Source organism: Mustela nigripes, chromosome 3, assembly GCF_022355385.1.
Source record: "Mustela nigripes isolate SB6536 chromosome 3, MUSNIG.SB6536, whole genome shotgun sequence".
In the NCBI taxonomy this organism is placed as follows: Eukaryota; Metazoa; Chordata; class Mammalia; order Carnivora; family Mustelidae; genus Mustela; species Mustela nigripes.
In genome coordinates this window covers 46,927,590-46,955,115 of record NC_081559.1, presented here as the reverse complement: position 1 = coordinate 46,955,115, position 27,526 = coordinate 46,927,590, and the positions used below count along the sequence as shown (strand labels likewise).

The following is a 27,526-nucleotide window of genomic DNA, read 5'->3' as shown; positions in this document are numbered from 1 at the left end:
GAGAAGGTTGCTTTGGGGTCACGCAGGCCCAAGTGTCCTACAGCCCCTCCTGTGACGTCCACACCCTCTTTCTCCAGCCAAGGCCACATCTGCTTCTGCTCCAGGGTTCGGCGGCATCTATGCAGCCTGTCTGGGATAAGACAGTTCTGGGCACACCACCAGAGCTGCGGCTGTGAGCCAGGAGGCAACATGCCCACTGGGCTGGAACCAGGAACCAGCACCCTGGTTCCATTAGCATAACGCAAGTCAGCCCTCATCCCACAGGGCAGGTTTCATGTTGTCAATGCCATTCAGAGGAAGGAGCGAGATGCCGTGAGGTCCTGTGTCTCAGGCCCCAGCAACCAGGCAACACCCCCTCGCTGCTTGTCTTGGGGAGCAGGGGCCCCGACCGAGCCCACACAGTGACACTGGGATGAGCAGAGGGGTTCGGGCCCAGGGTGGGAGCACCACAGACACTGATCTCTCCATGGAGGTGGGAGCCCTCCCTGCCTGCAGACATGCTTCTCACGGCCCTGTGCAGGTGGGGGGCGAGACCCCTCCCTCCTCTCACGGGGCCTGCGGGGTCAGGACTACACTCTGTGACCTCACGCACAGTATGAATTCTGGGAGGATGTGATTTACCAATATCATTACCTTTTCTCTGCCACGACTGTGTGGGCCCCCTTCACCATAAAAAGTGCTTTAGTTATTGTTACATGTCACCTAAAACTGACCATCTAAACAGTTTTTAAGCGCACAGCTTCCAAGGCCCTAAGCACAATGCCCCCATCATCTCCAGAAGGCGCTCATCCTCCCAAACTGAAACTCTGATCCCATGAGACACAGACTCCCCACCCCACCCCAGGCCCTTGTGTCCACCCTCTGCCTTCTGTCCCTATGAATCTGATGACTCTCCATGTCCCAGGTAAGTGGAATCCTACACTGTTTGTCTTCTGGTGACAGGCTGAATGGTGGAGTGTGATGTCCTCAGGGGTCAGCCATGCTGAAGCAGGTGTCAGGATCAGCCTCTTTTTTTTTTTTTTTTTTATAATTTTTTTTCAGCGTAACAGTTTTCATTTTTTTTACGCCAAAACCAGCTATTCTCATATGGTTTCACTTATTTGTGGAGCATAACAAATAACATGGAGGACATGGGGAGACGGAGAGGAGAAGGGAGTTAGGGGAAATTGGAAGGGGAGGTGAACCATGAGAGACTATGGACTCTCTTTGCTTGACTTACTTCACTCAGCATAATCTCTTCCAGTCCCGTCCATGTTGCCTCCTTTTTAAGGCTGAGTCACATTCCATTGTTTGAGTGGGTGACATCTTGCTCATCCATCCGTCTGTCAATGAACACTTCAGCTCTTGGGATTATATAATGGTGCTCTGAACCCCGGGGTGCAAATATCTCACAAAGACCTTGCTTCCACTTCCTTTGGGTGTGTACCCAGACTTCGACTTGCTGGGTCACGTGGTGGTCCTGTGTGTCATTTTTGAGGACGTCCAGACTGTTTTCCATGTGCTGGGGCTGCGCCGAGTCACAATCCCCCGATGGTCCCGAGGCTTCCAGCTTCTCCATCCCTCACCACACCGGTTCCCTGGTTCTGTTCGGTTTCGGGAGCAGCCATCCAGCTGGTTGTGACAGGGCATGTCAGTGGCTCTGATGGGCATTTCTGATGGCGAACATCTTTTCTGTGCTTGTTGGCACATCTTGGGAGAAATGCCTGCTCAGATCTCTGGTCATTTTTTTGATCAGGTTGATTTCGGTGTGTGAGGGTAGGAGCTCGTCATGCATTCTGGTATCAGCCCCTCATGAGACCCCTGACTTGTAAGCCCCTCCTCCACCCCACAGGTCGTCTTCTCGCTCTGTGGATCCTGTCCTTTGATGAACAGAAGCTTTTAGTTTTAATATGATCTCTTTTGCTATTTTTATTGCCTTAATTCATATCTAAACGGGACATCATAGGTTATGCAAAAGTAATCTACCCATAAAAATGTCAATAAAGGTACACTTAACTATTTTATATTCTAATCTGGGTGTGTTTCCTATTTAGCTTTCTTTTAACCTGAACACTCGTTACATTCACAGGCATGAATCCCACCAGTCGATACTTATTGGGATCAGCCTGTTACACTCTCTTAAAATAGAGCCACTGATCCTGGTGTTTCCAACACTGGCATTCACAGTTAGCTGCCTTTATGATAAATCAATTTCATTAGTGTCTGCCCTTCCCATGAGCACTTGCTGTAGACAGGAATTGTGAAATCAGCAATAATTAACGTGTTCAGTTTTATTACCTAAAATATGAACGCTCTTGTCAGTGAAAACAACATGCTTGCGATTACCTTCAGCATCACGTCTGTAGATCTCTGATATTTACATTGTTTTGTGCTGGTGTCCCTGCCAGGCAGACGAGAGTTCCTCATTCAGTCCTGTGGGTCAGGTTCACCCGAGTGCGTCTGTTGGCGCTGCGCTCAGACCGTGAGCTTTGGTCCAGAGACCCTCGGGCCACAAGCCTTACTCGGTCCAGGGACCCCCAGACTGTAAGCCTCAGTCCAGGGACCCATGAGCTCAGCTCCCCCACACAGGCTGGCCCTGAGCCCACCCCCGCAGCTGCCCCTGCCCACCTTTCCTCGTCCCACAGCCCCACAGGACACAGGTTCCCACCAGGCAATGGACTTCAGTGTCTGCACGCAGGGTGCCACCTATGTCCTTCATGAATCCTCTGAGAGTTCACTGCCAGGTCAGCCTCCGGTCTTAGAAAGAACACCTGTCAGCCCCACTGCTCTGCTCACCTGTCCAGCTGTCCCCCTGGAGAGCAGGGCTCCCCACGGGCTGCCAAGCTCCCAGGGGCTGTGCCCGTGAGAACACCTTTACTCCCTGCAGGGGCCATCGGAGCCACATTTTCTCCCATGAGATCCCACCAGAACTCTAGCTATTTCTGAACCTGAGGCATGAGGTGTTCAGGATTCAGTGACCATCACCCTTAGGGAGGTTGTCCCTGTTGTGCATGTCCTTCAGGGGATGGGCACACCCGTCTGACACACGCTGGCAGCATACTTGAGGGAAAAGGAAATTAATTAAAGTAAATTTAAGTTTTAGCACAATAACCATTGCCTGATTAATGGATGCTTTTCTCAAGGATACATGGCAGTAGGTACTCAGAATTATTGAGTCATTTGCAACTTTAAATTTCTTGAAGACCTTCCAAATATAAGCAGGAAGATAAAATGCAAGGAGGCGATTGTCACAGGAAGGACACGAGCTGTTGCATCCAGAGACAGACATGGTGTGGCCTCCCAGGAAGGCAGGCATCCCTGGCATGGTGCTGGCACCACAGGCGGACCACGGGTCTGGGCTGCGTCACAGCATTTCCTTCATTTCTCAAAGGTGTGGGTGCTGAACTTCAGTCCTGTTGGTCTTTCGTGTGTTCGCTTGGATCATTGCCAACTTCAGCGGCTGATGCTGAGGACACACAGGATGTGCTTTTACAAGAGCCACCATGAGTCAGTAATGTTGGAAGATCGCATGGCCATGTGTTGGTGACACAGACAGAATAGCGGCTAGTAGTGTCAGCAGGCCTGGGTTTGAGTGGGAGGGCGGCTCCTCCAGGAGGTTCCTGTGCTCCATTCATCGTCTGGGTTAGATCTGGACTGATCTGAGTACCCAGAGGTCACATGGCATTCTGTGTCCAAAGGGGCCTCCACAGGACCATGTTGTCAGAGCAAACACCACTCTCCACAGTGCTGAAAGACCGACGTCACACAAGGAGCAGCCAGAACGCCCAGGGACTCCACTCTGGAACTGATAGGACGGGCTGCAGAAAGTTCCGGAGGAAAGGGGGACTGAGCCACCTGGTCAGGGCCACCTGGTCAGGAAGGACACGGAATGTTCTCCCCTCCCTGAGCTGTCGTGGAGCCATGTGCCCACCCAAGCTAGAAACGGAGGTGAGTGCTACCTCCGGATCATTTCCCCGAGGAAAGCATTCAGCGGCTTGGGCAGGGCAGCACCAAATCAGAAGAGACTTGAAACCAGGGGTAGAAAATAGGAAAAAGAAAAAAAGAAGTCATATATTTATATATGATTAGAACAGAGCCACACACTTGACTTTGAGTATATTTTGGTCACTAGAAGAAACTGTCTTCCAAAACCTTAAAGAAAGAAAAACTTATATATAAATAAAAATATGGGTAAACATGAAGAAGGGACGGAATATGACTGTAAAGATGAAAATTTAAAAAGATCCTAAAAAAGGAATTGATAAGATAAGAAGTTGGTTGAAAAAGAGAAAAGAAAAAAAAAGGAGAGAATGTCCTCAGGCTGGAGACTAGAACAAAACCATACACTAGATTTAGGGTTTATTTGTATCCATTAGAAGAAACTATCTGAAATTTTTAAAGAAAGAAAAACATGTATGTATACATGTATGTATACATGTAAGGTTAAATACAATGAAGGATTAGAATATGACTATAACAATGAAAATTTAAAATGATTTTTTAAAATGTATTGATAAGATAAAATAGTTAAAAAGGCTAAAATAAGAAAGAGGAAAAAAATTTTTTAAATAAGAAAAAAAGTAAAATTTAAAAAATTTAACTTTTATTAAAGACTAAAGAATCATGGGGAAAAAAAAAAAAAACATGAATTCTACATGCCTCATTCCTGTAGCTCTTGAGTTCCACAGTTCTCACTGAATGGTGAACTTGGTCATGGCTGGATGTTCTTGCTGATTTTCTGGAGGAGGGGCCTCTTGCAGTGGTTCTCAAATGTCTTTGTCAGAGACGGAATTGCAACCCCTTTGCCAGGGGCTGGGCTAAGTAATTTGCGCTGTTTTGGTCTCAGGAGCTTTTGTTCCCTGAGCACTTTCTGTCATGCTCTGGATGACAGGAATGAAGATGGCGGCCTCCCAATCTTTCGCCAGAGAAGCCCAGAGCTCGGGCCCCCACTCCTCAGTGCACCCTTAGAGGGAAGCAGTCAATCTTTCCCATCTCCCTCGCCTCCGGCCACGCTCTGAGCTCACCGGCCTATGACCGAGCATTTCTGTCTCTGGCACGCAGCCCTGTTTGGAGCCTCCAACCTCAGCCGACTCCTGCTGCGCTCCCACGCCACAACTCCTGGAGGAGGAAGGAGGGTGTCTCTCTGGATCTGCCACTTGTGGGGTCCCTGCTCAAAGCGCAGAGACCCAACTGTGCCCGGACCATGGTTTAAGGTAACCCTGAGCTGAGAGTCCACTGCTTGCCTCCGTCTCTGCCGCTGGCTTTCCCGCTCTGATACCTGGGAGCTCTGCTGCATTCAGACACCCTCGGTGTTTCTGTGACCCTGAGGGTCCTGAGACCACACTATCCCCATGAGGGTGCCATCCCCTGCCTAGCCTCTGGAGCAATGTCCTTCAGTGGAGCAGACTTCTGAAAGTTCTTATTTTGTGCTCTGCTGCTCCACCACTTGCCAGGAGCTGGCCCCTCCCCTGGCGGTCTATCTTCCCCCGAGTCGCCTCAGAGTCATTTCTCTGCAGGTCCTACCTTCCAGAAAGTGGCCACTTTTCTGTTCCGAGAATTGCTGCTCTTCTTTTCGATCTCCTGTTGGGTTTGTAGGGGTTGATAACTATCTGGCTAGATTCCTGGGACCCGATGATATTTAGGTCTCCTATTCCTCTACCATCTTGCTCCTCACGCCTAAATGGAATTACTTTTTGATTTCGATTTTAGATATTTATTTCTAGTACATAGAAATAAAACAGTTTAATATTATTACCTGAGAACTTGACATATTGGTTTTTGAAGGTCTTTTTGGCTCATTTTTATATGTGTTCTTGGAATAGCCTACAAACAGAATTAAGGCATGTGGGAGTAAAAACAGTTTAATGGATTTGTTTTCCTTTCCCAGTTGGATGTTGTATTCATTTTCTATCCTTACTGACTTGCTATAATGCTCAGGACTAGGTTGAAAAGCAGACACAAGAAGACATCATGCCTTGTGCCTAGTTTAGGGGGAAACAGTTCAGTGTTTCACCTTCAACTATCATGTTAGATGGATGCAACTTGTGAGACTGAGGATGGTCTTTTCTATTCCTATTTTGTTGAGAATTTTTATTATGAATTATTGTTGGATTTTATGAAATGTTTTTTATCCATCCATCTATCAAAATGATTGCGCAGTTACTATATCTTTATTGATTACTTTCATTAGAGTTTTATAGTTTTTCCCTCTGCATAATTTATGCATTTGCTAAGCTAATTTATAATTTGCTAAGTTTATACTTAAGCATTTCATTTTTAGAGGACCAATGTAAATAGTAATATGATTTTAATTTCAAATTCCACTTGTCCATGGCTGGTATGTAGGAAATTTATTGACATTTGCATACTAATCTTGTGTCTTTTAATCTTGCTAAAATTCCTCATTATTTCCAGGAAGTTTTTGTCAATTCCTTCAGATTTCTACATCGGTGTTAATATCATCTGTGAACATAGAGTTTTGCTTCTTATTTCCCAATGCATACAACTTCTGTTTCTTTTTCTTGTCTTATTGCATTAGTTAACACAACATGGAAGGCAGGGTTGAGAGGGATATCATGTCTTGTTCCCATTCTTAACAGGAAAATCTCAAGTTTCTCACCATTAAGTATGATATTAGGTATAGTTCTTTTGAGGATATCTTTGATCAAGCTGAGGATACTTCCTTCTTTAGCTAGCTTGCTGAGAGTTTTTATCATAAATGCATGTCGAATTTTGTCAAATACTTTTGTCTGCATTTAGTAATAAGATCATGTGATTTTTCTTCTTTACACTGTTAATGTGATGGGTTACATTATATGATCTTGGGAGTGCTTTACCTACCTGACATACTTGGGATAAATGTACTTGGTTATAATGTATAATTATTTTTATATATTATTGGATTGATTTGCTAATGTTGTGTTGGAGATTTTTGCATCTGTGTTCATGAGAAGTACTAGTCCTCAGTTTTCTTTTCTTGCAACCCTTTGTTTGTTTTTGGCATTATGGTAATGCTGGCCTCCTAGAGTCAGTTAGGAAGAATTTCCTCTGCTTCTAATCTGCTAGAAAGGAGAGAATTTCTCTCTTAAATGTTTTGAAAAATTTACCAGTGATCCCATCTAAGCCTGGTGTTTTCTGTTTAGGAAAGTTACTAACTATTTACTCAAGTTATTTAATAGATGTAAGTCTGTTCAGATTTTCTACTTCTTGTGGTGTGAGCTTTCAAAGACTGTATTTTTCTCTTTTTTTATGTAATTTAAATTCAGTTGGCCAACACACAGTACATCATTAGTTTTTGATATAATGTTCAATGATACATTAGTTGCATATAACATGAAGACTGTATCTTTCAAAGAATTGGTCCATTTCAAATAGGTTCTGAAATCTGTGGACATAGTGTTGTTCATGTTATTCCTTTATTATATTTTTAATGTCCATGGAATCTGTGGTAATATCTCCTCTTTCATTCTCATTTTAGCACTTTGTGTCCTTTCTTTTTTCATTAGCATAACTAGAAATGTATCACTTTTATTGATCTTTTCACTGAACCAGCTTCTGATTCCATTGATTTCCTCTACTGATTTCCTGTTGTTTTTTAATATTTTTAGTGGTTGACATAGAATTTACAATATACTTTTAGAACTAATCCAAATTCACTTTCAAATAACACTACACCACTTCATGAATATTTTCTAATGTGAATATTTTCTAATAACAAAATATCCCTATTTCTTCCCTCCTGTCTTTATTATTGCTGTCATTCATTGCCCTTATACATAAGCATATGTATGTGTGGGTATATATGATATATACGTATACATAATTGAATACATTGTTGATATTAATTTGAACAAACTTATCTGCTAGATTAAGAAAAAGTTAAAGTTTTTATTTTACCTTCACTTATTCCTTCTCTGATGCTCTTCCTTTCTTCATGACCTATAGTATCTCTTTAGGAACTTCTTTTAACATTTTCTATGAGGCATATCTGAAACTAGGGGTGTCTCCTGAGCTCACCCAGCCAGGGAGCATTAGTCCTCAGTCCAGCATTGGAGGTAAACTGCATCAGACTCTGAGTTTCTCAAGTTTCTCTTTCTCTAACAACTTTCTCTATTTGTTGAGCCATTGTTTGACAAGCCATAAATTCTTTAAACATGCTTTACCTTATATATAACCTAGTTATAATAGTTGCACAAATAGTCTTTGTCAACAAAATCCCGATTTTGTATCCACATGGACACAGATTTCTTTAAGCAGCTTCTCCTTATGAGCCACACTTTCTCATTCTTGCGTGTCTTTAACTTTCTCAGATAATGTATTGCAGCAGCTTGAGGTTCTTGTAGTTATCCACCTGTACTAAGTCTGAAATTTGTTTCCTATGATAAGAAGCACTGATGTTGCTGTATAATTTGTGTTATGTATGGTTTTTGTTTCTTAATTTTTCGTTTCTATTTGTAAACCAGAGCTAGTGGTCAGCCGGTGCCTGGCAGAGTTCTGCTTATGCATCCCCAGCTGGGAGGGCTTCCAGCTTTGCTGACTGAGGTATGTGTGTGTGCAGTTGAAGTGGTCTTCACATCTGCCAGGACTTGGGTTTCTACTGGCTCGTGTGGTCTCCATGCACAGCAAGGTTTCCCAGCTGGCCCCCTTCAGTCTTCCTGTGCTTGAGCATGGCCTTTCCAATGGACGGGAGACACAGGAGCTCATCAGGGATGGGTGTTGTCCCATTTCCCTCACTTTCTGTTAATTCTGGACAGTCTGTTGCTGGTCAGTTACCAGACCACATCCTCAGGCGTGCTGCCTGCTGGCCTTGCCATTTGCCGCTGACATGGCCACAGCTAGGCCTGGGAACTTGCACTCCAAGCTAAGGGAGTCCCCTTGGCTGCAGAGCTGCTAGTCTTCAGGGTTGACTCCCCCACCCCCACCCCTCGTGGCACCATGGATGAGCTAGGATGGGAGTAGGACCAACCCATGCAGGGACCTCATAGAATTCCATTATTCTGACACTTCGATTCTCCTGTGCTGTAGGTTCTTATAAGTAAATTCTTCTCATTTCTTGTCTGGCTTTGGGGGTTTCCAGAGCATTTGGGTGGCTGTTCATGACTATTCTGTCTGGTCTGATTCTCCATGTTAGCGGTGGTCCTGCCAAGCCCCTCGCTATGCCCTACTGGGAAAAAAAGTAGTGTTTTTTAATCTTGTTCCTACTTTCTAAATAAAAGAAGAGCAGAAAAGGAAAGAAGAGCAGTATTCAGGATGCGTGTTCTGAGGACACACCTGGCATGAGCACCTTTGAAGCTCTGCCTTGAGGTGAACTCACTCTATGGGGAAAAAGGCTGCATCCACCCACCAACTGCTGTACCAACACCCCCTGGGCTTCCTACAGTTCTGGAAGCACAAGTCTAAGAGCAGGTGCTGACAGGTTTGGGTCTGGTGAAGGCCCCCGCCTGGTTCTTCCCCACATGGGGAAGTTAGATCAGCCTCTGGGTCTCCTGTAGGAGACACCGTCACAGTGGGGTTAGGGTTTCAACACAAGAATTTGGGGAGACCAACGTTCAGTCGACAGCAGAGTGAGGTTATCTCCCTTGTATGGAAGACAGAAGGGTGGTTATCTCCCTTGTATGGCTGAGTGTCACTCTTGTGACTCTACTACTTTTTCTTCCCATTCAGATTGCTACTCAGTAGGTCTTAAACAAATGCTCAATATTTTTTCTGTTCCTGTTGAGTTTAAACACTATTTAAAATTAGACAATGTGACATTGCCGTGGTCAGATACTTTTTATGGTGGATCCAAGCTGACTGGAACCAAGTACTAGATTATGTGTATTTTTTAATCAAGTTAAATTTTTTCTACAGCATTATTAATTAAACTTGCATTCAAAGTGGTTTGCATAGCATTCCACAAATCATCTCTGCATCTGTATCTGTGTATGAATAATGCTGGAAAAGACCTCATCATTATTCAGCTCAGAGCACTCACGTTCTTCATATAAAGTCCGGTGGGTTGGGAGTTGGGGGCCACTTTTCAGTTAATTGCCAAAGATCAAATTTATTAGTGATGAAAGTGGCACAGAACCTTAAGTCGTTTGATGTCCAAAAAATTGATAACAGGGGATACACCCCAACCCTATTCATGTGAGTAAGTGTGTAGTGTTCCCTGCAGAGAACCAGGCCACAACGTCCTCTTGAATTTGTTCCAAGCTACATAAGCGTGAGTCTCTGTATCTTCACTATTGTTTACACAGGAGATTTTGTGCCCCTGAAGTAAGTGCTGAAAGCGGGATCTGCATGGAGCAGCTAATCAGAGTGCTCCCCCCATCTGGACCCTAGTTTCAGGCTCAGATAGAAGTGAGGGTGAGTGTGTCCCCGGTGAGCCTTTCAGGGAGGGTGTTGGGATGCATTCAGGGCCCCAATCACACGTTGATGAATCTCAGAGAACTGTGACTGTTTTAAGGCAAAAGGGACCACATCTGGCTCATTCCCTGAGACTGAGGGTTTCAGGCTTCAGTCTGCGATCTGGCCTTGTGCCAGGGTCACTGCCCAGCGTGCTTCCCCGGGTGGAAGCTGGGAACAGCCCAGACACGCATGCAGCTGACTGGGCAGGCAGCAGAGTGAGGCCCTGAAGGACAGTGGCTCTAGCATCCTGTTAATCACTCCCTTACATCATCACAGAATGTAATCATTTAGTAAACAAGTCACTTCTCAACATTAACTTTTTTAATTTAATTATGAACATATAATGTATTATTGGTTTCAGAGGTAGAATTCAGAGATTCATCCATTGCAGACAACACTCCATGCCCATTCCATCCCGTGCCCTCCTAAAAGCATTCCCCAGGTACCCCGCCCCCCAGCCCCTCCCCTCCAATAACCCTCAGTTTGTTTCCTAGGATTAAGAGTCTCTTCTGGTTTATCTCCCTCTCTGGTTTTGTTTTGTTTTATTTTTCCCTCCCTTCCTCTATGATCCTGTTTTGTTTCTTATATTCCACATATGAGTAAGATTATATGATAACTGTCTTTCTCTGAGTGACTTATTTCGCTCGGCACAATACCCCTAGTTCCACGACTCAGAGCAACTCCCATGGCCACGTGTCTGCTAGGAGCTGAGCCCTGGAAATCCTCCATCTGTCTACACGATGTGTGGTTCCAAATCCCAGTGCTGAACGCTGTGCCCAGCTGTTCTGCCTCACCCATGATTTACATCACTGAATGGGGGTCTGACTTCTGAAGGCTTGCTAAAGGCAATGTGTTTTCAAAGAAGAAACCTATTCCTGTAATTCCAGTAACCTGACTTTCCGGTTTGAGGGAGTAAAGCAAGAACAGGTCTCTCTCTCCTTGCATTCATAGTTGTTATATTCACGAGGGTTAAGTCCGTTCTGGAAGATTCAAAGCCTAGTTTGGATATATGGTAGACTAGCTAGACTACATGTTGCTTTTATGAAGCATTAATTTAGCCCAAGAGCTAAAACCTTCTTACTAATGAGTCCTGAACACTGTATCACCTGCTTTCTCCAAACACATTCCGTTTCTTTCTTCAAACACATTCCACACACCTTCTTTATTGGTAAGAGCCACTGTTCTTCCTGACCGTTCAGGAAACAGCTATAGTTCCATATAACTTACAAAGTGCGATTCCTTAAAATTCAAATAAGCAGCGCTTTCATTATCACAAAGTATCTGAATATATTTTTTAAAGCATGCAAGTACACTTAATGTTCATTTTGTTATGACATATCAGGAGATTTATAAAACAGCCTATTTGACTTTAATATTTCTCATGAAAGATTAAAGCAGGTGAGGCGGCATCTAGGACCCGGGTCCCCAAAGGACCCTGGCTCCTCAGCCGGCAGCTCATGCTGAGCAGGGAGGAGGGCCAGCTGCTCCCAGGGTTGGTGAAGGTTGTCTCTCTTGTGCAAATTTGCACAGTTCAAACAAAGGGCAACAATTTTAATGGGTTACATAGGAGCTGTTAATCCATCCTCCTCTTAAAAGAAGAGAAAGAGGGGGCAAAAAAAGACACTCTTCTAAACATAACATTTCTAAACCCAGTGTGATTATCGATTCAGGCAAAGATCACAGATGGGCTTAGACCATCATATGAGACTGTTGTCTGAAAAGGACATTCCCATGAGCCCCAAGAATCAGCCACATGAACCCCAAGAATCAGACCAGCTTATGAACAGAGTGCCCAAAGAAAAGTTACTCTCCTCACCAAGTGATCAAAATTAATGTCATTGGGGGTGGACAACTGAGACCTTGTCCCTGGAGGGTCATAGCACAAGGAGGCAGCATCTCCATTTCGTATTCTCACCCAGAACGTGTGGGCTGACGCTCATCCCAGGTGGCAGCAGGACAAACCCAGCTGGGACCGTGCCCTGCAAGTCCCTTGACCATGCTCTTCCACAATGGGCAAGCCAAGAACCGACACCAGCAGGTGGAAGCTGTCCTGTGTCATTGGAGGAAATATAAAAACGGACAAACCCAGATAGAACTGTGGAATTCGTGTCAGCAGTGGTTTTCCAGTTGTTTTGGGGCAGGTTTGTGTTCTAGGAGACGTACTGAAATTTAGCATAAAGAGTTAGGATGCTTACGACTGCTTTTCAGATGGTTTGACAATAGTTACGTGTGTTCGTGCATGCAGGGACCCCCATGTGCACACACATGTGAGTGTGCACATGTGTGCACATGTGTGCATATGTGGGAAAGAGAGAGTAGTTGTAGGATGGCTGTAGGATGGGATCCCGACCTCCCAGAGGAGCCTCTGGCTCAGGCTCCAGATGGAGGGAGGTGGGCCTCTCGGCCTTCCCTGCTGCCAGCATAGGGCCTGTGAGGCTTGTCGGGAGGTGTGGGCCATTGGGGGACACTCAGGGTGGAGCCTCCGGGGCCAGCACGGGAGCCTCTGACCCTGAGGAGGCCGGGGGACTGCAAGGACTCTCCACCCAAGGCACAGATGCTGTTACCAGGAGAAAGGCTCCAGCAAGTGCATCGGAGGCTTGGCAATTGTGATTCTCTTTCTCAAATGAAAGTTTAAATTTCCACCGAGAAAAGAAAAACCAGACATTTGACTGTTTTTAATTTTTATTTTACTTCTAAAGATTTTATTTACTATTTGAGAAACAGAGATCACAAGTAGGCACAGAGAGAGAGAGAGGAGGAAGCAGGCTCCCTGCCAAGCAGAGAGCCCGATGCGGGGCGCGATCCCAGGACCCTGGGATCATGACCTGAGCCAAAGGCAGAGGCTTTAACCCACTGAGCCACCCAGGCACCCAACATTTGACTGTTTTTATTTTTTTTTTAAAGATTTTTATTTATTTATTTGACAGAGAGAGATCACAAGTAGGCAGAGAGAGAGGAAGGGAAGTAGGCTCACTGCTGAGCAGAGAGCCCAATGTGGGACTTGATCCCAGGACCCTGAGATCATGACCTGAGCCGAAGGCAGCAGCTTAACACACTGAGCCACCCAGGCGCCCTTGACTGTTTTTAAATGGTGGGACGTGGAGCATTCTTGGATGGCTGAGTTGGAGGTCTGTGTGCAGGGTCCAAATGTGCAGGAGATTGAGTCTGCCAAATGGCCCCATTCAAGTCTGGACTCTCATTAGGATGACCGTGGTGACCATAATGTGCATTCTCGTTAGGACAACTGCGGTGAACATGTCTGGACTCTCGTTAGATGACCGTGGTGACCACAAAGCTGGACTCTCATTACATGGGCGCAGTGACCACAGGAGTAACACTCTTATTTGAAATTTTAATGTTAAATTAATGTTATTTCAATGGATCTTTTATATGGTAATTATATAATTGAATTATATTTTGCATTATTAAACAAAACCTAAGCAGGAAGTTGAAGGCCCCCCTTAGAATGATTCTAGTGGTTGGTAAAAACCATAAAACTGATAATACCAGTTGAAGAGGTCCCATAAAACATATTTTCCTGCTTTTTGATGACCATGAGCAGAATTTAAATCTTCAGTTTCTTCACTAAGTGATTTTTCTTATTCGGCTAGAAGTGAATTATTTAGACTGTAATTGATATGGCTACTTGTAAAATGGAAAGTCAGTTGTGACAATTTGCCTTGGTTCACACACGCCCATAGTGATGAGTCACTGAACAGTGTCTTGACCGTGAGCACCCACCCTGAACACACACGTGTGTGCACAATGCTCACATATGCGACACAGATATGTGTGTGCACACACGTGCTGAGGTTGGCTGTAGAGTCTGCACTTCACGGGTTTGCCCTCGGCCTGTGTTTACAGCCGCCCCCCAGTCAAGTCCAGTGCTATGTGCACAGGGCAAGTGCCGCCCAGGCCAGGGAAGGTGTGTCCTCCTCCGGGACCAGCAGCCAGCAGAAGGTTCCGGATCCCCAGCCTCCTGCTGCGGTGTCTGTCTGGGGGTGGAAGGAAGGGTAGTTACTGCAGGAGCAAGGGACCCCACATGTGCGCTGAGCCCACGCTCTCTTGCAGGGCTTTCCAGGGAACGCCAACGCGGACAGTGTGGTGCGCCACCGGCTGCGGCCGCCCCTGGAGGCCAGGCACCTGCGCTTCCTGCCCTCCGCCTGGAACCCCAACGGCCGCATTGGGATGCGCGTGGAGGTGTATGGATGCCGGTTCCGTAAGTGTGGGTGCAGAACTAGGGCGCCGAACCACGTCCATCTGGGAACGTGGGGTCCTTGACACAAATTCAAAGACGCTTCCAAGAGAATAGCCTCCAGGCTTTTCTCAAATTCCTCAACAAGGACAATTGAATCTCTTTGATATTATTGTGTAACTCGGAGATGAAACTGTTAGGTTTTGTTTGTTTGTTTTTAAAGATTTTATTTATTTCTTATTGCAAGAGGCAGAGAGTGTGCCCGCTCAAGTGGTTGGGGGGGGCAGAGGGAGAAGCAGACTCCCCACTGAGCAGAGAGCCCCGTATGGGACTCAATTCTGGGACCCTGAAATCATGACCTGAGCCGAAGGCAGACGCTTAACCGACTGAGGCTCCTAGGTGCCTGTCAGGTTGTTCTTACAGGATCTTCTTATTGAGTGTCTGCCTCTCTCTCTCTTCCCTGTCTCTGCCTCCCTGTCTCTGACTCTCTGTCTCTGTCTCTGTCCCTCATCCTTCTGTCTCTATCCCTCTGTTCCTCTGTCTGTCTCTGTCTCTCATCCTCTGTCCTTCTGTCTCTCTGCCTCTGTCTCTCTCTCTGTGTCCCTCTGTCACGGTTTCTATCTGTCTCTGTCCCTCTATGTCTATCTCTCATCTCTCTCTATCTCTCTCTGTCTCTGTCCCTCTGTCTCTCTATCTTTGTGTCCCTCTGTCTCTGTCTCTATGTCTCTGATTCTATGTCTCTATGTCTCTGATTCTATGTCTCTATGTCTCTCTGTATCTGTCCTTCTCTCTCTATGTCTCTCTGTCTCTGTCCCACTGTGTGTCTGTCTCTGTCTGTCTGTCCCTCTGACCCTCTATCTCTGTCTCTCTGCCTCTGTTCCTCTGTCTCTGTCCCTCTGCCTCTGTCTCTCCCTCTGTCCCTCTGTCTGTCTCTGGACACACAGTCATGTCACCAGCCCAAGGCCTGGGGGCAGGGAGTGGGCCTGGCTGTCAGTGACCCTGAAGAGGGCCCACCCCCACTCACTGACCATGTGACACTTGCCCGGACTTGTTCTGTGGGAGGTTTGCCGTGGGAGGTGGGGTCTGCTGTCTGAGTCAGGAGGAGAGCTCAGGATGGTACAAAGGGGACTGGTGGGGGGATGGGAGGAGGCCAGCTGATTGGCTCGAGGATGGGGGTGGCGGCCATGTGGTGCTTGGGGAGCCCCAGGGTCACCAGAGTGAGGGTCTGGCCAGTGTGCTATGTGGACCAGCACTACCAGCCCTGCACGGGGGACCGAGGGACCCCCTGAGCCAACACTTCATCCACAGCGTTCCTCCTACTCCGTCCATGGCCTTACTCTGTGGATTTCCAGACCACGAGAGCTCCCTTGGGCAAGGACCCTGACACTGGCCTTCTTGGGCCTTGTGCCTCTTCCGCTTGGGGAATGCGCTCTGATGAGGCTGTGCCGGGACCCTCCCACCCAGACGTGTGACCACGGCCCTTCCCGTGGGACCAGCGGCAGCCCTGAAGTCCATGCAGCCCAGCTGGGAGGGTCTGAATGAAGCCCAGCAGGTAACCTGTCTCCGCCATGTGAGAAGCCACCAGTGCCCCCTGACATGCAGTACTCGCCGCCTCTGTGTCAGCGCCCTCAAGCGACACAGGCGTGCTGCTCTGCTGTGGGAAGGTGCGGGCCTCCTCAGCAAGCTGCTCGGAGATGCCCGCTCAGCCTCATGTTCACACACAGCAGTTCTGTGTGCAGGTCCTGGAGGAATCCTACCCCTCCCCCCACGCATCCCTCCGCGGCCACCACATGCTGCATTCCTGGACGGGCCATGGTCTCTCTTGCACACCTGGGCTCTCTCACCATGCGCTCGCAGACTCCTGCTGCACCGAGCAGCTGAGGGCAGGCTGAGGATGGCCTGGCGGGCTGCACGCTGGTCAGGAGGGCCTTTCCCATGGGCTTCTAGGCCACAGCTCGGCCACCTCAGGGCCCCTTCCAAGAGTCACCAACGTCTGCCGGCACCTTCTCGCTGCCTTCCGGGCCAGGATCTGGGAACCCTCATCTGGCTGGAACTGGAACCATCCCTCCAACCATCTCCAAGTGCCGCACGTTAGCCTGGTTCTCTCTCTCAGTGGAAGCCCAGGCACCCCCTCTGGGTGACCCAGGGCCACCTCACCCCCAGCCACTGCCAGCCCCATGACCCCTCCTTCCCAGTGCATGCTGAATCCTCGTCATCCTCAGCTCTGACCCTGGTTTGGGTCCCACCGCCGCGCTCCACTAAGTTGGCCACAGCGGTCCTGAGGGCCTCTTGATGGGTGCGATGCAGCCTTAGATGCAGAGGAAGGAGCGTGCCTATGTCAGACCCAGCAGACTCACCAACAATCTCCCCATCCCCACCCCGTGCACCAGGCTGGAGAGGCTGCAGCCAGGTTGAGTCCTAATTCTTCCCACCCTTCCTCTGACCTGCCTCTCTGCGTGAGCCCCGCCCACCCCAGGCAGCAGAGAGGAACTGGGTACTCCCCAGGCAGCCACCATCCCTCTGTTTTGGTTCTCTGAAAGCACCAGGATATCTGCAGTCAGCACAGGACCTTTGCACAGACGGACCATACGCCTACAAACCTCAACCTTCACCCTTTGAGAACATATACTTTTCAAGGTGTAACATACACGAGGGGAAATATTAAAAACCTAAGTGCACAATTCTAAGTCTTACAAGAGCCCCTCAATCCCCTTCCTTCCTGGCACTCACCCTTCACCCCAGTGTCGCTCTACTCTGTGGGCCAGCATCCCCTGTTTGTAGCATTCTGCACAGAACACCCCCAGGTGTATTGCTGGTGCCTGGCTTCCGTCGCCCACCCTCCACGGCCATGCCCTGGAGTCTGGATCGGCCGCCGTGTCTCTACCTCCACAACTTTCCTGCACACCCTGGCCAGGCTGGGGTCATGCTGACATGCTCCCATGGCAACCCGCGCTGTCCCCATGGCAACGGCACCATCCTGGAGCCTTGTGGTGACTGTTCATTAGTCTGCCGGTAGGATACATGGATGAAAAGCAAATGCATTGTCAGGCATGCAGCGGGCAGGCCACGAGGCCACCAGGAAAGGGTCTGCTCCTCACACACAGCGTCTGGACCAGCATAGAGCAAGGGCCAAGGCCTCCAGGGTTAGGGTTGTCTGGTTAAGCACATACTGCTTGAGGGAGCAGGTGGGCTAGCCCATGCTGTGCCCCCCAGTCAGTAACTAATCACAGCTGGTTCAGCCTCTGAAAATGAGGGTCCTTCACGGTGAGCCACCAACAGACCTACAGGCCCGCACCTGTCAGCTATGAGCCGGCTGCCCCGAGGCTATGGTAAGACAAAACTGAACAGTGTGGGAGGGAGACAGACCCACCTTGAGAAGAGCTCAGGAGAACTGATGACGTCTTATGTAATAGGAAGGCTTCTGTGTCTGACGTGGGTGCAGACCATCTGGGGAAGCCAGGCTGTGAGGCCACCGCATGCACACTGTGCTTCCTGACAGTGGCCCGTCCACCCCAGGCATGAGTGCCACCACCAGGAATAGAGGGAGCATGCAGACTCCATGCAGCCCATCTGGAAGTGGACGTGTGGGCCCTTTCCTGCCACCACCGGCATCGTGATCCTTACAGAGAACAGGATTAGTGCTCTGGGTGCCCCAAGCTGCCGGTGGGCACTCTGCTAGGAGACTTGGGGCAGTTCTCAATCACGCTACTCCACAGCACCCTGGAGAGGGCTTTCTGGCTTCAGGACCCTCCACAAAAATAATTACGTCTAAACCCTATATCAGTTCCCTGGTGTGCTTGCCTAAGTGTGCGCACAGTCATGTGCATGCGTGTGTTTGTGTAAACGTGTGCTTACATGTTCTTGTGCGTACCTGTTTGTGTGCTCACGTATTCCTGTGTGTGCACTTTCATGTGCGTTCCTGTGTTTGTGTGCACATGTGCTCACATGTTCTTTGTGTACCTGTGTTTGTGCACATCTGTGCTCACATGTCCCTGTGTTTGTGTACCTGTGTGCTCACATGTCCCTGTGTGTATTACATGCTCATGTGTTCCTGTGTTTGTGTACCTGTGTGCTCACGTTTTCCTTTATTACATACTCTTGTGTTCCTGTGTTTGTGTACATGTGTTCTCACATGTTCCTCGTGTGTGCCTATGTTTGTGCACACGTGTGCTCACATGCCCCATGTGTGCGTGTGCATGTTCAAGTGTTTCTGTGTTTGTGTGCATACATTTTCCTCATGTATGCCTGTGTTTGTGCACATGTGTGCTCATATGCCCCTGTGTGTACATGCTTATATGTTCCTGTGTTTGTGTACATGTGTGCACAGATGTTCCCATGTGTGTGCTCTCATGTGTACCTGTGTCTGTACACGTGTGTTCACATATTCCTGTGTTTTTGTTCACATGTTTACTCCTCCTTATTTTCTGTTACACCAAGGCTTGTGAACCAGAAAGTCCCTTGTCTGCTGCAGCATGGTTGAGAGGACCCAGAGGGTGGGCACTGGGACTGGCCATGCCTGCTGCAAGCAGCCACCTCAGCCAGCAGCATCCAAGACAATAGGGGCAGGAAGGGGTCTGTGGGCACTGGGTCACAGGTGGGAGTCCATGGGTGAGATCCATGGGTGCTGGTTCATGGGTGTTGGGTCACAGGCAGGAGTCCACAAGCCCTGGGTCATGGGTGGAAGTCTGTGGACTCCTGTGCGAGGCTGGCAGAGAAGTCTGTGCCCTGACCCAAGGATGGGGAAGACGCACAAAGTACTGTTGGAATGCAGGCATGTGCAAGCAGCCCCTGGGATAGGCAGGGCCATGCACTGTCAGCCCAGTACCTGGCTTTTCGTCCATGCTTCTCATTCAGAAGAAGTAACTGGGGAGATAACCCACCTTTAAAACAGAATGAAATATTTACTCATTGTGCACCTGGTAAATGAATTATTTCTAGGTACATTAACAAGATATAAGAAAATAAAACATGAATTTTAAGAAGATATCCTCATAAGATGGGCAAGCATCATTCCAATGGCTTATTTTGCATATGACGTGCCCTTTAAATGACACACACATCTCCATGAAGCGACAAAGACGACAGGTTTTGAGTTGTGGGGGTTTGCTGCATGCAGATGTTTTCCAGTAAATACGGTAGCATGCTGTAGGGGTAAGACCTCTTCCTTATGATGTTCTTGATGCCACCGTCTTTTCTGGAGCTCACTGCATGCAGTGATTCAGTGAGCAACACAGATAACATAAAAAATGAGTTGCTAGTTAGTAGTTGACAGCTATCAGTGGTTAAGTTTGGGGGGTGGTTAAAGGTTATATCCAGACTTCTGGCTCCATGGACAGCAGCACCCCCAACCCCCAGATTCTTCAAGAGTCTACTGTATTCTTGGTTTTGCCAGAAATAAGGTCCATGAAGGAGTAAGTCTCTCATGTTGTCCTGGAGGAAACTGGCCTTCCATTCAATGTACCTACCAGCCGTCGATGTGCACGGAGCAGCAGGGACCACTGGGTCTGGACACGTGGGGGTTGCAGCCTGAGGGTGGGGTTAAGGTCAAGCCATTATCCTCGGGGTCTCCCAACGGCTACCGTTGCTCCAGATAGGCCCCTCTTGTCTCTTCTGTCGTCCTGTGAGCACACCCTCTGCACAGCCCGCGTTCCGAGGGCTGGAGTCCTTGCTGGGAGGGTTTTTCTGAGATAACTGCTCCTTCTGTGTGAATGGGCTCCCTGAGCACGACCTAGCCCTCGGGCGACCTGGCCCCTGTTCCTGTGTGTACATGGAATATGGAACACGGACACACTTTCTACAGAGCACACGAGCACATGTGCCATTTGGGCCCAACAGCCACTGAGAAGAGCCACAGGCATCTGGCTCAGGAAAGAAGGAGCTTCTTATTCTCTACGGCCCTTTACTGTCTGCCTCACTGCCCTCGCGACCCTATGGTGAGGTGGGACCTCCCTGGCATAGTCGCCTCTAGCAGGGACAGTTCTGCAAAGGGAGCAGGAGTCAGAAAGCAGACCCACTGCCCTGGGAGGCTCTGGTTCCCACCAGCGGATGGGACATGGAAGCCTCCACAGCCTCCGATACTGTGTCTGTGTACTTTTGTGTGTGCTTGTGTGTGTGTACCTGTGTGTGCTTGTGTGTGCACCTGTGTGTGAGCCTGTGCACCTCTGTGTGTGTTCCCTTGTGTATGCCTGTGTGCATGCCTGTATGTGTGCCTCTATGTGTGTGCACCTGTGTGTGAATGCACCTGTATGTGTACCTGTGTGTGCCTCTGTGTGTCTTCCTGTGTGTGCCTCTGTGTGTGTGCCTGTGTGTGCACCTGTGTGTGTGCCTGTGTGCACCTGTGTATACCTCTGTGTGTGTACCTGTGTATGCTTCTGTGTGTGTGCACCTGTGTGTGTGTGCCTTTCTGTGTGTACCTGTGTGTGCCTCTGTGTGTGTGTGCAAGGCCCCACACATTTACATACTTCAGTGAGGAGCAAGCTAATACTTAGAACAACTTTTATCATCTTTCCTGCAGGATCAGACGTGATGGACTTTGATGGAAAAAGTTCTCTGCTTTACAGATTTGTTCAAAGTACCAGGAATCCAGTGAAAGACATCATTTCTTTGAAATTTAAAACAAGGCAGAGTGATGGGCTTCTGTTGCACAGACGGGGCAGAAATGGAGACTTCTTCACCCTGGAATTAGTGAAAGGGAGGCTCCTTCTGATCACCAATTCAGGTAAAGAGATGAGCCAAGGAACTCGATAATCTGAATTCTTAGATTTAATTTGTACCCCAGTATTTTTATACCTAATCTTTTAGCAGGTATTATAGATAAGGGCCTAGACTTACAGATTCTGACTCTCTTTTGCTTTAAAACATATTAAAATGTAGTAACTGTGCCAGGAGGTGGTCACTGGAGCTCTTCATATCCGATAAACACACCTACGTTATGGGACCCAGGGCTTCCCAGCCTCACTTTGCACCAGTGACATTTTGGACCAGATAAGTAGCCTCTGCAGGGGCTGCCCTGTGCAGTGGAGGGTGTTTACCAGCATCCCCGCCCTCCACTCACCAGAGGACGGTAGCACAGCTCACACCCACATCCTGGCCTGTGTCCCCTGGGGGAAGAAGCTTCCCCCGGGAGAGCCACTGCCTGGCGGCCATCACAGAACTCGCAGCAAAGAGGGTACTTCCGAGGGATGCACACCTGTAATGAAGGGAAGTGGCCGAGAACAGCCCTGATGGACAGGGTGTCCCAGAGTCAGATGCAGCAGCTTCACGGGGTCAAGGAAGCTTGGTCTGGCAGGACCTAACGATGCCCATTTCCTTGGCCAGGCACTGCTTCACCCTCGCCATCTGGCCCTGGGAGCGTGGCGCTGGGCAGTCTGTTGGACGACCAGCACTGGCACTCGGTGCTCCTCGAGCATGCCCGCCAGCACATGACCCTCTCCGTGGACCGGCACTCCAGGCAGTTCCAGGCATGGGGACAGCTGAGTCACGCAGACCTGGATCCTGAGGTGCAGAGTCTCTGTCAGTCATGGCAGGACGTGGGGTTTGAGGGCAGTGTTGCCTGGACAGAAGGGGGATCCCTGCGAAGAAATGCCCTTTCTCTGCACATGTGGTTAGGGCTTAACCGTGTTGCAAGGGAGCCGCTGTCCTGGGCACCCTCTGAGCCTGACTTGGAGCGTGGCCCACTGTGCTCAGCATGGCCCACGGCACACATCCAGTCCCACTGAGCCGACCTGAGCAATCCCCCTGGCATCCTACCTAGATCCGGAGCTATCAGCTGGACCCTATCTCTCGGTCTCATCCTTCAGCTTCCAAACACACCTAATGTATTCGCAGCCCTTTGCACACATGTACCTAAGTTATACGAAAGTATAACAATTCATGCCATTCTTGTAAGATGTTGTCAGGCTCACGCACTATTAAAAGAAGCTAAACACTAAAGCTAAAATAAAAATGTGTTTAGCAGAAATGGACGATTGGCAGTTCCTGTCCTATATTACATCATTCATGATTTTATTGCCTACACTACGAATTGGCCAAAATAACATTATATTCTATACACAGATGAATGTAAATTCCATCCAGAGATATATAAGCTGGAAAATCATTTTCATTTTCTGCACAGGCTTCCTTTTGCACGGGTTTGGGTTACACGGATCAGATGTCCCTTGCCATGGACACACAGGTGGGACCCTCCCCTCACCTGGCAGCCGGTTTGATGAGCACCCCAAGGAGACCAGTTCAGCTCATACTTTACAGATGGGATGGCTGTCTTGGTCGGCTCCCTGGGACATGGGGAGGTGCCCTTAGGAAGAGCTGTAAGGGAGAGTAGCAACAGGACAGGGAGGGGCTCCTGTGGGGACCCTGGAGGGCCCACCTGCACCTGCCAGCATTAGAGAAGACCCCTTGCGGGGACGAGACTTCCCCAGCACTCCAAGGTGCAGAGCTGATGGTGAGCAGAGGGCCTGGTGCTCTGCTCCAGGGCCCGCGTCCAGGCCACCCTGTACCTGCTGTCCCGTCATGAATATCAGTAAGCCCTTTCCTCCCGAGGGTCCCAGTGAGATGCTGAACCACACTTTCCCCTGATCACAGATGAGGGAGCTCCAGCCTGCCAGACACTAACAGCAAGTAAACCATTTCAGAGTTTCTGCTTAGAAATTCCTTTAAGGTAGTGAACACAACACCCGATTATGCAGAATTGCTTACCTGGGCCACTTCCTGCTATGCCTCTGAGTGATGAATGTCTTAAGCAAGTTAATGGGAAATGACTAGAGAATATTATTGATGTCATTTTTCTTTCTAAGATCAGCTTCGGAGGGATTTTAGCACCTGGAAAATCTGTGACATTTCAAAGAAAACACTTCGACGGATGTTTAGAAAATATTAATTTTAATGGAGAGGATATCATTGATTTGGCCAAGAAGCACAGACCCCAGATTCTCATCAGGGTAAGAGTCTTCCTGGGGACAGAGGGTGGGGGACTCGGGGGAATGAGGGCCCTTGTGAACCCCTGAGTGACGTCAGGTTAGGGGGATGTGACTCATGTCACAGCCTCATCACCTGAGCAAGAAACACAGACCAAAGCTCACGGAACTTAGAGTTATTGTTTAAATCTGAGACGAAGACCCACGTCTCCCATTAAAACGTCAGCTGGAGATCCCATCTCAGCTTTCCAGAGAGCAAAGGTAGCTGCCTGCAGGGACCAGTCCCCTTGGCAACGGGGGTTTCCTCCGTGAGCGATGGGAGCACGGGCCACCCCACAGGAAACCTGTCCCTCCTGCACCTCGAGTGTGAACACAGCGCTGGCGGTGGGAGCTTGGATACACACATGGATCGATAAGCTGGCATGTTTTCCGTGGCCCTTGAGACATGACAAGGAGGGTCTGTGTGGGGTCTTGGCATCCGAGGCTGAGCCCCGACCGGCCTCCCGGTAGCTGGGTCACGGGAACAAGTGTTCAGGCTTTGGGTCCTTGCCTCCCACCTTCAGTCAAAACACCCGTCTGTGGGCTCTGTCGGCTGTGTGCACTCCCGAGAGGTGAATCTTGTTTCAATGGGCTTCATGGGCTCTGGGCTTTGTCCTGGCTTCGCCCAGAGGTGCACAACATGTGGCCAAGGCCTGCATTGGGCTGAGCAGCTGGTCTGTGTATCTTGGGCCTGGGGCATTGGGTGGGCAGGAAGTCACGCCGGCAGCACCACACCCTGCGATTCCAGCTGGGGGGCCACGGGTCTGGGGGCCACAGTGGGGGACTGGAGTGAGAAGCAGCCCCCCTCCTCCAGGGCCCCCTCAGATCTGCTTCCTGTCCTCAGGGAAACGCCTCCTTCTCCTGCTCTCAGCCGCAGTCTGTGCTGGTCACGTTTCCGACCGCTGGGAGCCGCTTGGTGCTGCCAGGCTCCCCGGCACAGGATGGGGTCTCCATCAGCTTCCAATTCCGGACGTGGAATCAGGCGGGGCTCCTGCTGTCCCGCCAGCACCCTCGTGGCTCCACGGGCTTTGTCCTCACGCTCAGGGACGGAGCCCTCAGACTGGGCCTGTCCCCGTCTCCAGGACACGTGAGGAGTGACATCATGGCAGGTAATCTGTGTCCCCAGGCTGTAGCCGGCATGGCTATGTCGCCGCAGGGCCCATGGGAATTTCACACTCTGATTCAAATGTGACTTTTGCAGTCTGTAACATGCTCGTGGATCTCACACCCAGGTCCCTGTGCCCCATTGCCTTTGGACACAGTCCCTGCCATTCACACCACATGGCACCACAGGCAGACCCCAAGGTGGCCGTCACAGCCCAACCTAGCCACCTGGGGAAGAGGGAGTGCCTGAGAGCACCCACTCCATTCCAGGGAACCCTACGCTGTGCCCTACCCATCAAGCTGACCAGACCCCAGGCTTACGTCCCAGATGCCTCTCCCTGTGCTTCTGCTCTCTGAGGGAACATGGCCACAGGGAGCCTGTTCTTGACCTTTGGTGTTGGTGGAGAGGCAGCTGCCTGCCTATCAGACCTGACGGTGCCCACCAACCTTGACACCCCCAATTGTGCGTTCAGAAATGTGGTGGGTCCCCGGAGGATAGCATGGTCAGAGGAAATACTACATCCTGAGGACACACCTGCCCTCTCTGCTGACCTGCTCCTGCCCCCAGGCAAGGAGCCATTCTGGTTGGACACATACTTTGAGGAGGTTTTCAAGATAAATGCTAGTGTCCTAAAACAATGTTCTTCATGATGCGTGACGGCGGATCGCTCCTGGACTGAGGACAGGAGAGAGGTGGAGCCTGTCTGCTTGCTGCTGCCCATCAGGAAGTCAGCTACTTCTGGGTCTGTGGATTGGCATCGGATCTGAGGGCCTCGGGCAGAGGTGGGGACGGGACGGGGACGGACCCCCAGCCTGGCGGTTGGGACCACTGGGTGGTCTGCACACCTTCTCAGGAAGATCCTGTTGGCCTGTGATGAACCACATTTCCTCAGTGGCACTGGCCTCCAGGCACTGAGCATGGACCTGGAGGGCCACTGGACTATCGACATGGTCAGAAGTGGGGCCACAGTGGGCTGGCACAGGAGGTCCCCATGGGTGCCACCCTAGAGGGCCATGTCTGTGTCCATGAGCACACTCCTGGGAGGACCAGGACCCATTGGCCTTCTCCTAACCATTGACCCTCTGCTGATGGGCGGAAAGCAGACTCAGCCCCCTCCGTCCATCCTAGAACCTACCTCAAGAGCCATGCAACATGAAAACAAGCAGAGAGACCCTGGGAAGGTAAATATGAAGCCAGGGCACACACTTCAACACACAGCCTTCGACCCACGTCCCTGAGAAGGTCGGGGCTCCACAACTGCCATTCCCCCCATCGTCTGGAGACAGATGGCCACTTATAGCTTACTGAATGCTAATAGTGGGACAAGCTTGCAAGAGTGAGCTCGCGAGAAAGAAATCACTTACATGCAGTATCTCAGCCGTGAGCTGCCTCAGAGACTCGCTGGCATAGAAAAAAGGTTAATTTTTGTAAGCCACCAGGACCCCATAGTCCATGGGGATCCCATGTGCCCTGAGGAAGCTTCTGTCCTGGCCCAGTTTAAGACTTTCAAAGAAATTGCTTCAGGTCAAGTCCCACGAAGAGCCAGGTCACACTTAACCCCTCAGTTGGTGGATTTAACAAATTGCTGGAAGATTGCGTGTGATAATTGGCATTCAACTCTTACAATCCTGTTTCCATCCAACCCCTGGGGGTGGCCTGAAGCTGGACCCTGCCTCTTGGGGCTCCATGTGGCCCGAAGCTGGACCCTGCCTCCTGGGGCTCCATGTCCCTGCAGGTGCAGCCCCCTGCTGTTGGCCATCCTGGCCCGGGGCTTGGTCCCAGGGATCAGAATGTGGGACAGCCAGGAGCTTTGCCTAAGTGACCAGGACAAAACTTCAGCCCCCGGAGGTCCCCTGACACCCACAAAGGGCAGACCCACTGTGCCAGCTACAGCATGGGGCAGCCAGTCCACAACCCCCAAGGGACAGAGGCCCTCAGCCAACAGCCCATGAGGATGACCCTGAGACAACCCCAGAGAGTGGGGCTCTGGTCCCACCTTGTTGAACCCCCGGAGCAGACCCCAACCTGAGCCAGCACCTGCCAGACCACGGGGAAACCAAACTGCAACCAGAGGCACCAGCCAGGTCCAGATCCCCGGGAGGAAACTACCAAACCGGGGTCCACACATTATGTCCTGATAAATAACCAGCGCACACCAAAGCACTGGATGTGGTTATATTCATGACTACAGAAGACAGGCTGTGAATGTGAGCCCAGAATAGACAGCCGGGGTGCAATGAAGTCTCCCCACCCCCTTCATGCCACAGCCGTCCCTGGCCCGTTCTCCTACTAACCCCAGGCCTGCGTCTGGCCCCCACGAGCAGCAACTGACAGCCGGGCACTTTTCCGAGCGCTGCCGGGAGGGTCCGGGACAGCAGTCTTTAATGAGAAGGACATATTTATTTAGAAGTCATTGTAAGTCAAACTTTTCTGTTAAGGAAGGGTGGCTTTTCCCCTTGGTTACCAGATATTTAGGCTGTCCAATGTCCCTTAAGGTCCTCACCTGGAGTCAAGGTGAACTTGTGCTGGACGTGAAGCTGAATTAGGTCCCAATTTGAAAATGTGTTTGAATAGAACACAATTGGGTCATATTTTCAACATGCTTTCCAACTGTGTAAATTTTCATCTTGAGTTGTTTACAAATACTAGTTCCACCGGCTAGAGGTCAGAAAGACTTCTGTAGGCCACAAAATGTTCTCTCACTCTGTCCCTTTCGAATGTCAAATGTGTGGGACCACAAAACAGCCCCTGGGGAATCTTAGCTTCACTGGCTGCTGAAATGTTTAGCTAGGTGCCTTTTCTGGCCGTGCTGTGTTTAATCTCTGGGCTGAACCCTGGACAACCCAAATGGACTTTCCTTTTCCATTTTAAAAAATCGGTGGAAAAAGAAAACACACACAGAGA

At 49.6% G+C, this 27,526-nt stretch overlaps 1 protein-coding gene across 1 annotated transcript in view; it reads left to right on the top strand.

Moving 5' to 3' along the window:
* The window catches only part of LOC132012955 (contactin-associated protein-like 4), a 140,750-nt gene that overhangs the window by 50,177 nt on the left and 63,047 nt on the right, over nt 1-27,526 (top strand). The window contains exons 4-8 of the mRNA XM_059392746.1: nt 14,440-14,587; nt 21,078-21,281; nt 21,881-22,062; nt 23,359-23,502; nt 24,362-24,626. Of these exons, the coding sequence (XP_059248729.1) occupies nt 14,440-14,587; nt 21,078-21,281; nt 21,881-22,062; nt 23,359-23,502; nt 24,362-24,626 (943 nt within the window). The remainder of the gene's footprint in view (nt 1-14,439; nt 14,588-21,077; nt 21,282-21,880; nt 22,063-23,358; nt 23,503-24,361; nt 24,627-27,526) is intronic.